Source organism: Metarhizium brunneum, chromosome 2 (genome assembly GCF_013426205.1).
Source record: "Metarhizium brunneum chromosome 2, complete sequence".
In the NCBI taxonomy this organism is placed as follows: Eukaryota; Fungi; Ascomycota; class Sordariomycetes; order Hypocreales; family Clavicipitaceae; genus Metarhizium; species Metarhizium brunneum.
In genome coordinates this window covers 3,321,270-3,335,172 of record NC_089423.1, presented here as the reverse complement: position 1 = coordinate 3,335,172, position 13,903 = coordinate 3,321,270, and the positions used below count along the sequence as shown (strand labels likewise).

At 51.1% G+C, this 13,903-nt stretch overlaps 5 protein-coding genes across 5 annotated transcripts; 2 read left to right on the top strand and 3 right to left on the bottom strand.

Annotated features, from left to right (window-relative positions):
• Positions 1 to 2,041: 2,041 nt before the first annotated feature.
• On the top strand, positions 2,042 to 4,064 carry G6M90_00g039520 (uncharacterized protein; the record flags this gene model as incomplete). The annotated part of the gene is made up of 4 exons (XM_014691820.1): positions 2,042 to 2,473; positions 2,593 to 2,932; positions 3,053 to 3,370; positions 3,691 to 4,064. The coding sequence occupies 4 exons, from the start codon at positions 2,042 to 2,044 to the stop codon at positions 4,062 to 4,064; spliced, it is 1,464 nt and encodes a 487-aa protein (XP_014547306.1).
• A 1,854-nt stretch (positions 4,065 to 5,918) lies between these two features.
• On the bottom strand, positions 5,919 to 7,064 carry G6M90_00g039510 (uncharacterized protein; the record flags this gene model as incomplete). The annotated part of the gene is made up of 2 exons (XM_014691819.1): positions 5,919 to 6,221; positions 6,291 to 7,064. 2 exons carry the CDS (start codon positions 7,062 to 7,064, stop codon positions 5,919 to 5,921), a joined length of 1,077 nt encoding a protein of 358 aa, XP_014547305.1.
• A 2,578-nt stretch (positions 7,065 to 9,642) lies between these two features.
• On the bottom strand, positions 9,643 to 10,869 carry RPL8B (60S ribosomal protein eL8; the record flags this gene model as incomplete). Its single annotated transcript, XM_014691818.2, has 4 exons — positions 9,643 to 9,843; positions 9,910 to 10,419; positions 10,491 to 10,565; positions 10,867 to 10,869. 4 exons carry the CDS (start codon positions 10,867 to 10,869, stop codon positions 9,643 to 9,645), a joined length of 789 nt encoding a protein of 262 aa, XP_014547304.2.
• A 484-nt stretch (positions 10,870 to 11,353) lies between these two features.
• On the top strand, positions 11,354 to 12,535 carry ncs6 (Cytoplasmic tRNA 2-thiolation protein 1; the record flags this gene model as incomplete). The annotated part of the gene is made up of 1 exon (XM_014691817.1): positions 11,354 to 12,535. One exon carries the CDS (start codon positions 11,354 to 11,356, stop codon positions 12,533 to 12,535), a length of 1,182 nt encoding a protein of 393 aa, XP_014547303.1.
• Positions 12,536 to 12,739: 204 nt separating this feature from the next.
• On the bottom strand, positions 12,740 to 13,238 carry G6M90_00g039480 (uncharacterized protein; the record flags this gene model as incomplete). Its single annotated transcript, XM_066130255.1, has 4 exons — positions 12,740 to 12,760; positions 12,818 to 12,912; positions 13,033 to 13,129; positions 13,191 to 13,238. 4 exons carry the CDS (start codon positions 13,236 to 13,238, stop codon positions 12,740 to 12,742), a joined length of 261 nt encoding a protein of 86 aa, XP_065986232.1.
• Between the last annotated feature and the right edge of the window lie 665 nt (positions 13,239 to 13,903).

The window sequence follows — 13,903 nt, the reverse complement described above, 5'->3', positions numbered from 1 at the left end:
GAATACGCTGCAGCGCCGTTGAAGATATTTCGCGTATGCAATGCTCTGGAATGGTGGCAGAAGTTAGAACCCTGCCAAGGTTGAGTTCCATTGTGCTGTGAACAGGTTGTCAGAGGATGGGATGCCTCGTTTGCCTGTCAATTCAATTGCTCGGCGGGCTCACTCTTTTTGCTAGGTGCGCTCGCGCCCCACCAGGTACCTGGATATCAGGCTTTATATTATAATATATTACTGTATATTTTATGGTAGGTAAATATATTCTGCCGTAGATTATCTCTTAGTTATATATGGGGAGAGTTTAAACACAACAAAAACCTAGGTACGTGGCAATGCAATACCGTCTAGAGTTCTCTCAGCTACCTCCACTCCATCTAGACAAGCTCTCGCTAATAAAACGTCGTGACCCCGGTCAACCAGAAGAAGCGTCCTGTCCCCTTTCAGGCAATGGCCGCTCCTCCAAGAGGCAAATCTGTGTCCCAATCGATCCGAATCTTGCTCCAGCATCTCCAGCAAGTCAGTAGTTAGGGGATGAGCGCGGCTAGCAAAAAGAGCGAGTCCGCCGAGCAATTCACGTCTGCCTGGACGTTTTTGTACCTTCATGGGTGCGCTGAAGTACTGTACCTGCGAGGGTACTTCGGTTATCAACCAGCTGGGACACCAAAGACCCCTGGCTACGTTCGTCCCTCCCCCTTGTCCACACACGGTCAAGATGTGAGAAAATAAGGGTCGCTTTGAAAGTGGAATTGCCAGGCGCTTGCCTTCCAGGTCAAGCCACCAGAGCCAGAAAAACTGAACGAGGTATTTATGTGCAGATGTTTGGCGATACTGTCACCTACGGTACATGTCTCATGGAAGCAGCCAGTTGCCAGACTCGGAACCGAAACAAAGCCCCAGCTTCCACATTTCCAACTTGTGGCGGTGATCGTTTTGGTGGCTCCAAATCGGAAGAAGGCTCGTCAACACCACGATCCACTCGTCCGCCAGCCACAACGGAGGCAATGCCGGACAACAGTTGGTGATTTTATCAGGTCATGGCTGAATGGAGAAGACGCCCACGCGGTCGGATATTGTAGACGTGGACATAGTGCCGAGGAAATTTGTTGAGCTAACCATTCGTGGGTTTGTGCTTGCCTTTCGTAAAGATGAGGAGATGAAATATACTTGGGCATAGACTAAGCTTCTGGAAGCGACGGACTGCGAGGGATCCCTGGTGCCTTTATTAGTAGCCCTGCTGCTAGCAAGACACATGCAGAGAGGTCACCGTGAGAGTCCCCAAACCCCAGTTGCTTTGTACTACTAGTGCTTAGCGGCCAAGACAAGGCCTAGTACTCCATGTGCATGTGGGCCCATCACAATTTCCGATCTGGCGACTCCAAAGCTCACAGATTTGGTCCACAGTTTTCCCAAGTGCACAGAGTAGTAGTAATCATGACCCTGTCAACCTGCTCATCGGTATAGTAACGAGGGAGTAACACGTCGGGGTATCGGCATCGAACGAACCGGGAAAGGACTCCTTGCGTCGAAGCGTCGACTGATCAGCTCGGCAGATTACCCGCAGGAGACATCTGGGTGAAGAAATTTTGGCAATCTAGATTGGTGGTGGAAGAGAAAGGTCCTCTCGGACGCTGGAATATTGGCAACAAGTCTTTGACCTTCAGGAGCTGGGCAAGACTTTCCTCTTTTGTCATGACCAACGACTGACATCTTTCAAACTGACCCAAATTGATCCCCTGCGCTCCGTCGCGGCCATCATTCTGGTAGTACGTATCTCCATCTTACAATATCGGACTCCATGGTGTGTTTGCTGACCCGCCTCTCTGTGCAGCTCAAGCACGTGTTGTGCCAAGTTTTTTCCTTCTTCTTCTTCTGCTCAGCGATACCCTGGGATGAATATGTTCAAAAGAGGGCGGCCAACTTAATAGCTCTACGGTTGATCAACCTCCCGCTCTGCGTCTGCCTACGGTTTTGCACTGCCTGTCGCCTTGTCGCCTCCTCCCCTTGATTTCGTCCGTCACTCATTGATAACGAAGACGTTGCCAGAATGGCACAAGGCGGAGCCAAGTCTATCTCGGCGGCGCCCTCAGCGTCAGTCTCAGACTGCCGGCCAGTCATCATCATCGGGGCGGGTATCAGCGGCTTGTTGCTGGCCCAGCATTTGCGCCAGCAGGGTGTACCTTTCCGCATCTTCGAGCGGGATGCAGACATGAACACCCGTGGGGTTGGATGGGGTTTGACGCTCAATTGGTCCCTTCCCATGTTGAGGTCTCTTCTCAGGCCTGAACTACTGTCCAGATTCGCAGAGACGTACGTCGATCGTCAGGGCATTGCGTCAGGCCTTGTTCCGAGATTCCCCTTCTACGATCTCAGCACCGGTGAACTCAAAGCAACAACACCGCCTCTTCCAGAGACAGTGCGAGCCCGCGTAACACGAGAGAGGTTGAGAAAGTGGCTAGCCACAGATGTTGATATCGAGGTAAGAAGATTCATGCTGACCCGTACAATTGCCGGTAATTGCTCAACAATGCTGTACTCGAAGCGCAGACATACGTGCATTTGGCTGGCCAACAAGTCTCTGACTGAAGTACTATCTAGTGGGGCAAGGCGTTCAAGTCCTTTATTGAAACTCCAAACAGCTGCTCTGATGAGGCCGTAAACGAAACTGGAAAAGGCTGCTCAAGTGTGATTACCGTAACATTCGACGATGGCTCGACTTGCGTTGGCGGCTTGCTTGTTGCATGTGATGGTAGCAATTCACGGGTTCGAAAGGCCCTGTTTCCAGAGCTGGCGCAGGAGAACTTGTACCGAATTCCCATTGCTGTCATGGGTGTAAAGATGCAGTTGTCCACGGTCCAAATAGCTGGAATGCGAGAGCAGGACGCGTACTTTCTTCAGGGAACCTCGTCAGAGAACGACTCGTTCGTCTATATGAGCGGTAGGTTCTACCCTTCCATGCCACATTGCTGCAACCTCAAACACTTGTTGTCAGAGAAAAAGGAAAACCGTCCACAGCTACATCAGGGAGGTTGTATACATGTTAATATTTTGTACACAGTTTTGGATGCACCTGGCAATAGCCCGGATAACCCGCCTGATTCGTATAATCTGCAAATATGTCTCTCCTGGCCGTACAGAGATGGGTATTTGGGAAGGAAGAAACAAGTATGCGTGCCAGATACTCAAGAGGACCGACGCAAGTTATTTTTGGAGTTTGCAGCGTCATACGCAGAACCATTTCGGTCTGTCATGGGAGCGATAACAGACGACACAGAAATCAGGAGCGTGGATCTCTCGGACTGGCCTCCACCAAAAGGCCTACATACAACAGGAAACGCCGTGTTGATGGGAGACTCACTACACCATATGGCAATGTGTAAGTCACCGGGCTCATGTCTCTCTCCTTCTGTTTCAAACCCCCCTCTATCCGCCCTAGCACGAAATTCTCCAGATGAAGAATCATGGAAGGGTCCTGGAAGAGTTTGGCGCCTACTCCACGGATCAGCGCAAGCTCGGTTCAGATCTTTTGGGGGCTGGGGCTGGTGTCTCCTGTGTCAGGCGAGCCAGGGCAGGGCTAGATGCCTTGCTCAGCGCTCCGCCCACATGTGCTACGATTCGCGACAAGACTCTGTCGAATGGCCCATTGCCGATCAATCTATCCTAGGTGAATTCGACTGACTTGCGCCTTTAATACAGATCGAGGCGAGGGAGCAAACCATGCCATTGCTGATGTTGTCGACTTTGCGAATCATGTCACGCCGCTACTGGTAGCTGACAATGAATCCGCTTCTACTGCTGGCAACGAGCGGCAGACAGCGACGTCAGCAACAGCTGACAACTTGGCTGCTGAGGAGCAAGCAGCTCATGGCCTGGAACGAGGCATACTACGCCATGCACTGGATCAGTATGAGGATGTAGTGATCAACAGGGCACGCCCAGGGGTCCTGGCGTCTCGTCGTGCTTGCTTGGATGCCCATGAGTGGGCTCGAATTGGCCCTGAAAGCCCTCTGCTAACTAAACGGCAGATGGACATTGTTTACGATGAAGTGGCGGATAGGGTTGTGGGTTGACAAGGGGGTTCCCCGTCACTCCCGCATACCGTGCCAAGCAGTGTTCGTGTCGCAGGTAGTCCGTGTTCAGATACCTACCTTGGCTAGAGAAATCGCAGAGTTGAGCTGTGGCTTGTGCAAATGCTCCCGTATTGGAAGGAAGGTGAATCTTGTCCGTTTTCGAATACTTGACGAGTAATAGCATAATGCAGCCTGTGCACCTAATCAGTCAAGTCGTATCGGCGCGCACAATTCACGGGACAAACCAAGTTGATGTATTTAGGAGGAGCTTGGGGATGGATGGCTTACTTGGTCTTGACGTGACTTTGGATGCTTGAAGTCCATTTTGTGGTCATTTTCAGCATGTTTGAATAGTATCCTAGTTGGTCCACTAGGCATGTATGTAATTGATCTTGTACATGGTATTTGCGTACATGTACTACGAGGCATGGGTTTCGTTGTTTACCACATCAAACTACAGTACGTACTCGGAAATATACTACAAGCCGCAGGCCTCCAGCTCTTGATTGCTCCTGCCGGCCCACATGCCTCATTCAAGCATCCGCTCCGTTGGGGGCCATAAGTTGATAACTGACAGGGCGGAAGCAATTACTAGTACTCCGTACACTTAGTTACTATAGGCAAGCATCTGGATGATAAGCTTGGCGTGAGATGCACCGCAACGTAGCGGCACCCACCCGACCACGGAGTGTTTCGTGGTGGCACGACGGACCAGACAGGCCGGGACTTGCCAGGGTCATGGCGTGTCCAGAACCCAGATTGAATGCCGTCGGGTCGCCGTACGGGCCGTCTTACGCTCCCTCCCCCTTGACGCCCCAGTTTTCCGCGGAGACGCCCGTGAACCCTGTGGCCAAGAGGGATCAATTGACGCGACTTGCATCTCGACGAAAGCATTGGCTACTGGCGAGCGGGGACCAGTTAATTAATTATGTCAGGCTGGGGGAGCTGTGAGGGCCCGTAGACGGCAAAGCCCCGTCCTGTCTGGCCAATTCAATGGTTGATTCGAAGCCCTCGTTGGGCAACTTACGAATTGGCCAGACATTCAACATGCACCGCCGACCGGCTGTCGTCAGCGCGCTGGTGCAACCCAGCCCGGGTCACTGGAACAGAAACGCATGCAGGCTCGATTCCCCCTCGCGTGCGTGAATCGAGGCACCGGGGCCATGGCAGGCAGTCGATTTTGCAAATGCCGGTCGTTCGTGAGCGCGGCTCGTTGTGGTTGCCGCGTGCCGGATCAGCAAAATTGTCTGTGCAGCATTCAGGCTCGCGTCTACGGAGTATGGTAGATTGTACATACATGCACCAGACGCGCCGTGCCGAGTGCGTGCGCATGCTCCGCCCCAGAAGACCGGGGGGCCAAAAAAAGACGACGACGAAGAGGAAGAAAAACAAGAATATGACCGCATATCATGGCGCTGGTCGAAAAGCGTCGTGGGCCGCGAGATATTGTGCATGTTGGATCGGATCCATCTGCAGCTCGTGCATGCGCCGGTACATCTTGGACAAGAGTAGACGCGGCGACTTGGCGCAGAGAACCGGCCATTGAGTCAAGATGATATTTTGGTTATAATTATAACTACATGTGTATCCTGCGTGCAGCAACACTGTTTCTCTATATGCAATGATGCCCCTTTTAAACCGTCATCTGCTGAAAGTATTCCAAAATAGCCTGAATATTAATATAAATCTTCCTTGTTAGATACACGAGAAATAGTGTCATTTTCAAAAAGAAAAAAAAGAAGAAAAAAGGCGCTTTTGTTAGAGTTGAAAGCATGGTTCATCGCTGTACTTTTCCCCGTCTAGCCGTAAAATCACACGCGTGCCAAGTCATGTACATACACAAAAGCCAATCGCCTAGACCTCGTCATCTCGGCGACCGCTTGGTCTGCTCTTGGACCCTTCATCGATTTGCACGCTGTATGTGACTGATTTCAAAATGGCGCCATTGTCGAGGATATTCTCCTCGCTGCCAGACTTGTTTGCCGATACAAATGCGCTCTTGTCGTGGCTTCTGTCGCTGAGCTTGTAGCGCTCCCCGTTTCGTAGTCCTCGGCTGCGACTCGGGCCGCTGTTGGAGCCACCAGAGTACTTGGATCTGTAGTCTCTGGCCTTCTTCATGCAGACTGGTGCCAGGAACGGGAGTGATGAAACCATGTTCTACAGAAACCTGGTTAGTAGGGGACTGACAGGCTGGCACAAACGCTGCCGTAAGAAACACAAACTCACGCCGACATTGAATTCAATGGTTCCCCAGAGGACCAGCATGGTCGAGTTGCCGTCGCCGTTCTGGATTCGGTCAATCTGTACGTATCGCATGATGGAGCAGAGCGTGGTGAAGAGACCCAGCATGAAGATGCCAATGAGGCCCAGTTTCTTTTCCGGCCGCACATTGAGCTTCAGGAGCACGGGAATGGGCAATACAGCCACGACAACGTCCGACACAATCGTGACAACGGCGTAGCCGGTGAAGGAAGGGCCTGGCTGCAGACAGGATCCCGCCACCCACGGCTTCCATGACTTTTCAACAGGAGTGCAGGCAAACACCAAGGATAGGGTGCATCCCAGGTGCGCTAGAAAGACAATGACGATGGTGGTCCAAACCACCATCCGGTAGACCTTGCGGTCCGTACCTTGAAGCAAGCGCAGGTAGCTGATGAGGAGAGCAATTTTGAAGAAGCTGATGCCGATCTGATAGATGGGGCGGCCGGCAAAGTTGACCTGTGAATAGGGACCGATGTTTGCCTTGGGTCGAAGTTTGAGAGGCAGCCCCAGGCCGTATTTGGTTTGGACAATGCAGAGAATTGAATAGATGAAGGCGAAAATCATGGACAAGCCCGACATGTAGTCATCTCCAGCAAGACCACGAGCCGTGCCTCTGATCCAGAGCCGACAAGAAACTGTGGCTATGGAAAGCACCGATAAGACAATGCACACCGCCAGTATGGTCGCCCATTGTGACTGGGCGTCAACCTCGGGAGTTGCATTGGCAACCCAACCCATGGTGATGAGGGCTAGGGGCAGGCGGGAGAAGTTCTGAGGGAACGGAAACGACCTTTGCTGCTGTTGACGGTCCAAGGGCGATGCCTCAGCTTACACCTTATGCCCAAGATCCCAAGATGGAGAAACGTTGTATGTTTTTTGAACTTGTCCAACGTGATGGTAATATCCTCGAGTATGGCAACGAGTCGCCCGAACCGTTTTTGGTGGTGTGCTGACAATGTGACCGCAACTGACGCACGATCTGTAGAGGGAGTCTGGTAGTACTGGCAAAAGAAACGAAAAACTATCTCAACAACGTGAGCTGAACGATATGCGGGGACCAGGCTAGCCAAAAACCAGAACCAGACGATCCCAAATACTAGCCAAAGGGAGTAAAGTAATGCAACTTCTTTGCAAAAAACAAAAGAAAAGAAGAAGGGAAAAGCAATGTCGAGTCCGAGAAGTGCGAACCGGCGAACGTACGCAAGGGAAAATTGCCGATCTCGTGGTCGTAGGAGGTGGTGGACTGCACTCCTGTTTTCTGCTCTTTTGACAGGATCAAGCCAGAGAGACTAATACCAGACGAACGTCGGCTCAAGAAAGAAAGAAAAACCCCCTTTCGTCAGGTAGCATAGACTTGGGGTCCAGGCTGCTGGAAGAAGGGAGTTCGCGCAGTGGCAACCAGTTGAGCGGGTTTCCATCTTGACGGAGCATTGAAACACCTTGTCATTAAAGCCACACGTAGTATCGATTCCATATTGTCCTGTCCAAAGAAAAATGCGCGAGCAGCCAGGGCTCTGATCCTACCAGACCAGCCAGGCCTTGCTGGGGAAGAGGACCCGATGACAGGGCCCGACTTTGAATATCAACTCCATGTCCGTATCCTGCCATGCAAATGGAGACTCGCCTTGCAACATGTGGCTTTCTGTGCGTTTGCCAGGGCCCACACCGTCGCGGAACAGCCATCGATGCCAGCGATTTGCTATTGATTGGCCGGGTGGCGCAAATGCTGGGCTGGGCTTGATGCCATCGCAGGGACCGGCGAGGCAAGGGCCCGGGACGCATCAGCAAAAAGGCCCGCAGCTAATGCATACATGACCGGTGACAAAGTGTCGCAAAGATGAGTTGATGCACCAGACTCCCTGTGGCAAAGCGGGTGGCATTGGCCCTTGCCGCTTGGGGACGAAGTGGTGGTTCGCTTCGCCGTCTTTGCATCAGGGGTTGCGCAGACTGAGTTGAACCCAGCCGACCAGGCAGCAGCAAGAAAACCAGTCCCTACAGGGCTCCCAAGGCTGCTCGATTGACTTGGCCGAGTTCAATGTTCTGTCGAGACAAGTTTGGTCCTGTCCCTCGATGCAGCAGTGGAGGATGATGCGCAAAGTGTCCAATAGCCTCGATATTTCCATCCGTCTCTTCGATGTCGTCTCCCATGTCCCGCAAAAACATGTCCCCTGATTGGCTGGGACATGCTCAATTTCTTCCAGTTATCCGCAAGCCTTGAATGTTCACAATCGCCGAGTCCCCACAAACCATTCATGCCTTGGTGCTGCAAGTACCAATGTACTCTAGGTACATCCAAGGCACAACCCGTGTACCTTTGAAACCAGTCGTTTCGAAATGAAAAGTCTTCCAGAAGACACCAAGAATGTCCGATTCGGAACCAAGCAGGAAGCTTCCCCGCCCCGCGGCATATGCTGGCCAACTAGGAGAGCTCATGAGATTAAAAAAAACAAGCTAGGCAGCTAATGATAAATAGGCCAGTTCCAGAGACAGACACCAGTTTCTCCTTCATATAAGCCATTGGGGCAGTTGCTGGGACACCATAAGTCGATAGGAATCCTACATGGAAACCTCTCACGCGCATCACTTCCTAAAGCTAGTAGTACTTACTAGGGGGAATAGCAACTCCGTCAGCTGCTAACATCGACACATTAGGGACATGAAAAATCCGACTACTTGCCTGAACAGCAACAGCGCAGTACGGACGACACTATCGGACAATGACTTTAAATGAGGCAGCTTGCCTAATCCGGAATCACGTCGGATACTTTTCAAGAGTGCTATACATATGCCTAGGCATGTGTATATAAGCGTATTGCTTTTAATACAGGGAATTCTAGTCTGCTACAAAAGACTGCTGTTGCCCTCAACAAGGTCCGAAGGGTTGATATAAGGCATAATGACTGCCATTATGCACTACCATGTTGATATGCTTTTCGGCTCTAGGTTGGTGAACCAGGAGCGATGGGCAAACCACTTGGAGGAATTTTCTAGATGCATTTGGAACCGTGGCAGATAAGGTCAATCCGTGTCTCACATCACTCTAGCATAGTAGGTCAAGCAAAAGAAAGAAGAAAAACGACTACACCGCGGCAAGCCAAGCATTGAGCCATGCATGTTTAATGCCTGGCCACTTTTGCATGGGAACATCTGGTACGAAGCACAGTCGCTGCCCTTTCAGGTCTCATTATCATGGCAAAGAAAAGCGGCATACACAATTAGTCGCTAAAAATTTCATTCATTTTTTGGTCATGTCCTGAAACCCGCAACACCGTTGATGAATCCCTCAGCCCTCAATGCACAAATGGTATAAGACAGCTTAAATCTTGGTGGCAGCCTCCGCAGCCTTCTGCTTCTTGGTAATGCGCATCTGGGCCTTGGCGCCCATGATGCCACCACCCCACTGTCGGCGAGCCTGCTCGTGCTTCTCCATGAAGCCGTCCTTGACGGAAGAGACGAGCTTGGAAAGCTCGGTCTTGTCCTCTGATCGGACCTCGGTGAGGGCCAGAACGGCAGCGGTCTGTAATTAGATTCGTTAGCATGTAATATTTTAGGCAAGGCAAATTTCGTAGGAATTCTGACCAACCTTCTTGTGGACGACGGTGCCGAGACGGGCCTTGCCCTTGACAATGGCATAGGGGACGCCCATCTTCTTGCAGAGAGAAGGCAGGAAGACAACCAACTCAATGGGGTCAACATCGTTGGGGATGAGGACCAGGGAAGCCTTCTTGTTCTCAATGAGACCGACGACGTGGTTCAAGCCGTACTTGACGGTGTAAGGCTTCTTGCTGACGTCCTCCTTCTTCTTGCCCTCCTTGATGGCGGTAGCCTCCTTCAGGAGACGCTCCTTCTTCTCGACCTTGGTCTCAGGGCGGTACTTGTTGAGGAGCTTGAAGGCCTGCGCAGCAGTGTTGCGGTCGAGGACGTGCTGGAACTGGGACAGAGCAGGGGGAACCTTCAGGCGCATCTGGAGGATCTTCTTCTGGCGCTGAAGACGGACATACTCGGGCCACTTTACCATGCGGGAGAGGTTTCGCTTGGGCTGGATGTCCTGGCCGATGCCGTAGTTGCGGGGGCGCTTCTCGATGAGAGGGTTCTGCAAAATTTCCCGTCAGTTCAGATGCCCCCCCCCCTTCTGAAATCTTGGAAGCGGAGGAATATACACACCTTGGGAGCCTTCTTCGAGCCAGCCTTTCCCTGAGGGAAAGGGGCCGGGGCCACCTTCTTTCCAGTCTTGGGGGGCTGTCATTGAGAAAAGAAGACATTAGCGAGTTGCTCAAGCTAAACGGTCTTCTCTGAACTCTAACGAGATGATTGGGAAATCATGGCAATGTTTCAGCGCATGCCCGCATCTCCAGCCAAGTCTTCACCTCCAGGTCTCCCACACTCAAAACGTTACATCTTGTATGTGTTCGACGAGTCGGCGGAATTTCCAGCAGCGTCGCAAAAAGAGGCATTGTCGACGCCGAGGATCAAATAGCGCTTTCACGTATTTGACTCACAAACTGTGGCCATGAGAGTCCTGTGTGAGTTAGAAACTTACCATCTTGTCTTGATCGGCGGTGCTCAGTCGTGAAGAGCAGAGGTGCTTGCAGCCGAGATGGATGGGTTGTCAGAGGATCAAAGAAGAAAAAGTTGTGCTGGATGGTGGGCGGAAAATTAGGGCTTCGCTGTGTGCCACACTAGCCAGCGCGGACCGCCCCACACCAAACATGCCGATTTTGGGCCAGCATGTGGCTAGGCTGTGGCTGGAATCGCAGTATCACGTGCTCATCGTGGTTGTGCAAGGTCTTTTCGTCGCTGCCCAATCATGTTCTTCGAGTCAGGCAAAATCGACATACAGAAGAGGCGTGACTGGCTGACATACTCCGTGTAAAGATTTCTTCACATCAGAGCCGCTCGGATTTTGCAGTATATATTTCGAAGAGCAGAGCCAGACTTCAAAGACGGCACCCAAGATTTCTGTCCTCTGGATATCCAGTTCGTACTACTTGTATTGAAGGCACACACTTCACTCACTTGTCGAGACAATGCCTCCGGCTGCTTGCCTCCGGTGTGGGAACCGGGCAGTCATAAAAAGACCAAAGAACCACCACAAATTATGCAAGGAATGCTTCCTCTCGGTGTTCGAAGATGAAGTACATCACACCATAGCCTCATCTAAGCTTTTTTTCCCCGGCGAAAAGGTTGCAATCGGCGCATCGGGTGGCAAAGACTCAACCGTCTTGGCATCAGTCTTGAAAACATTAAATGAGAGGCACAATTACGGCCTTGATTTGGTGCTATTGAGTATTGACGAAGGTATCAAAGGCTACCGGGATGATTCACTCGAGACAGTGAAGCGGAATGCCGTCCAATACGATATGCCACTAAAAATCGTGGGCTACGATGAACTTTTCGGATGGACCATGGATCAAGTAGTCGAGACTATAGGGAAGAAAGGAAATTGCACGTATTGTGGTGTTTTTCGTCGACAGGCTCTCGACCGCGGAGCCAACTTGTTGAACATCAAGCATGTCGTTACAGGACACAACGCCGACGACATCGCCGAGACCGTCCTTATGAACTTGTTACGAGGCGACTTACCTCGCTTATCACGGAGCACGAGTATTGTTACTGGCAGTGCTTCCACTGGTATTCAAAGAAGCAAACCGCTGAAATACGCATACGAGAAGGAAATTGTGCTCTATGCGCACCACAAAAGATTGGATTACTTCAGCACGGAATGCATCTACAGCCCGGAGGCATTTCGCGGGACTGCCCGTACACTTATCAAAAACTTGGAGAAGGTACGACCAAGTGCAATATTAGATATTGTGAGAAGCGGAGAAGACATGGCACGGCTCACTCCAGATAAGAGCCAAGATGCGTGCGCATGTGACGAAGGTGAAGGAATGGGGGGGTGCGGATCAGCAAATGGGCGGACTTCCGGGGGTGAACTTGCAGAAATGGAGGCTGCGTTAAAGCCAAAGCACAAAACGACGGAGCTTGAGACTGAGATTAGTCCCAATGGAACACCAACTGACGACGGATCTGTCAAGCTCCCCCTTCGTGGTCGAAGACAGCAAAAGGGACAAAGGCAACGGCCAACTGGACCACTGCAAACTCTCGGGGCGTGCATCAAATGCGGATACATGTCCAGCCAACAGGTATGCCATGCCTGCACGCTTTTGGAGACTTTGAACAAGAACCGGCCAGAAGTCTCAATATAAAAAATTGGCCAAAAGATCAAAATAAAAAAAAACTGTATTCAGCACCCAGCACCCAACGGGTCACCGTGAAATGATTTCCTGACTTGAAAATTTTGTGTTTTGCTTTTCTTCAACGCCAGGATTGGCCATTTGTCAGGCCATATATATACACTGTTGATTGATGTTTGCCCTCGATTATTCCATCGTCTAGATTTGAAATGGTCCCTAGGTGAAGCGCTTTTCCAGCTGTACCACATTTCAGCATTTTTCTCCGTTTATATATTAGTATTGAGATTGTCATACCTTCCAACCATGCGAGAATTCGAACCCCGGTGGTGCTTCTGGCTTGTCTGTCTGCCCTCGCAACGTGCCGGTAAGTCTGCGATCGCGGTCCATCACTTGAAAGAATGTGTTAGCATCTATTTGAATGCCAGTAAAGACCAATTATTTCGTAAAAGCTAACTTTGCTGCAAATAAAATTAGCCAAATTTTCAAACATCATAATCGGGACATTTCACATACTCTATCCCACTGGTCCAGAGAGTATCGTGGCCGCTTGCCTTCGTTACGCCACGTCTTGACGACGGCAAGGCCGGTCCCTGTAACACCAAACATCTGCGGCTTCTCGTCAGAAATTGTTCATCTAAGGTAACAGGTGACTGGAATATTCACATACGCCAATCATGATGGCATAGGGCAGTAGAGTCTCGAACGGAACAGGCATTTTGGACGTGGGGCCGCTGCACGATCCTTTCTATATATTCCAATGTGTTGTGACGTTCGGTTTATGGACCAGTGCGCCCGGTAATCGTTCAATTGGGGCGTTGTGATGTCTTTACTCTCGGTCGATGACGAGGTCTTGAATTGCAGTTCGTGACATTGGCTGGACAGCTGATCTTCGACTCCAGAGTTGATGCCTCAGGCGCCCCACAAGCAGCAACTGATACCCCTGCCACAGGACAGTAAGATTCGTTGGCCAAATACACTGTGACAGCACACCTATTCGAGTGGGCTGTCTCGCGTTGTCCAGATCGTCGCGCACTGTATCTAGACGCATTTCGCGACTCCGTGGTAACATGCGGTAGAACACGCGCCTGGGGCTCATCGTGAAGCTTTGCGACAATCATCTGCGAATAGCCAAGCTCTGGCGAGTCTCCTACAGATGCAAGGTTCGTTTTTTTGATGGTATTTTGCAACACAGATCTGACATCATCGCAGGGCCAGCGGTCCAAGCCTGTACCTGATTACCTAGTCAAACCTACCATGGTTGCTCTCCCCAAACACCTCCAACTATCTCTCGTCGCAAACCTTGTTTTGAAGCGAAATGCTCGAATTTGAGAAAAGCATATGCATTCTCTGTTTAATGAAGCAAGGGTCATGATGCCAAGT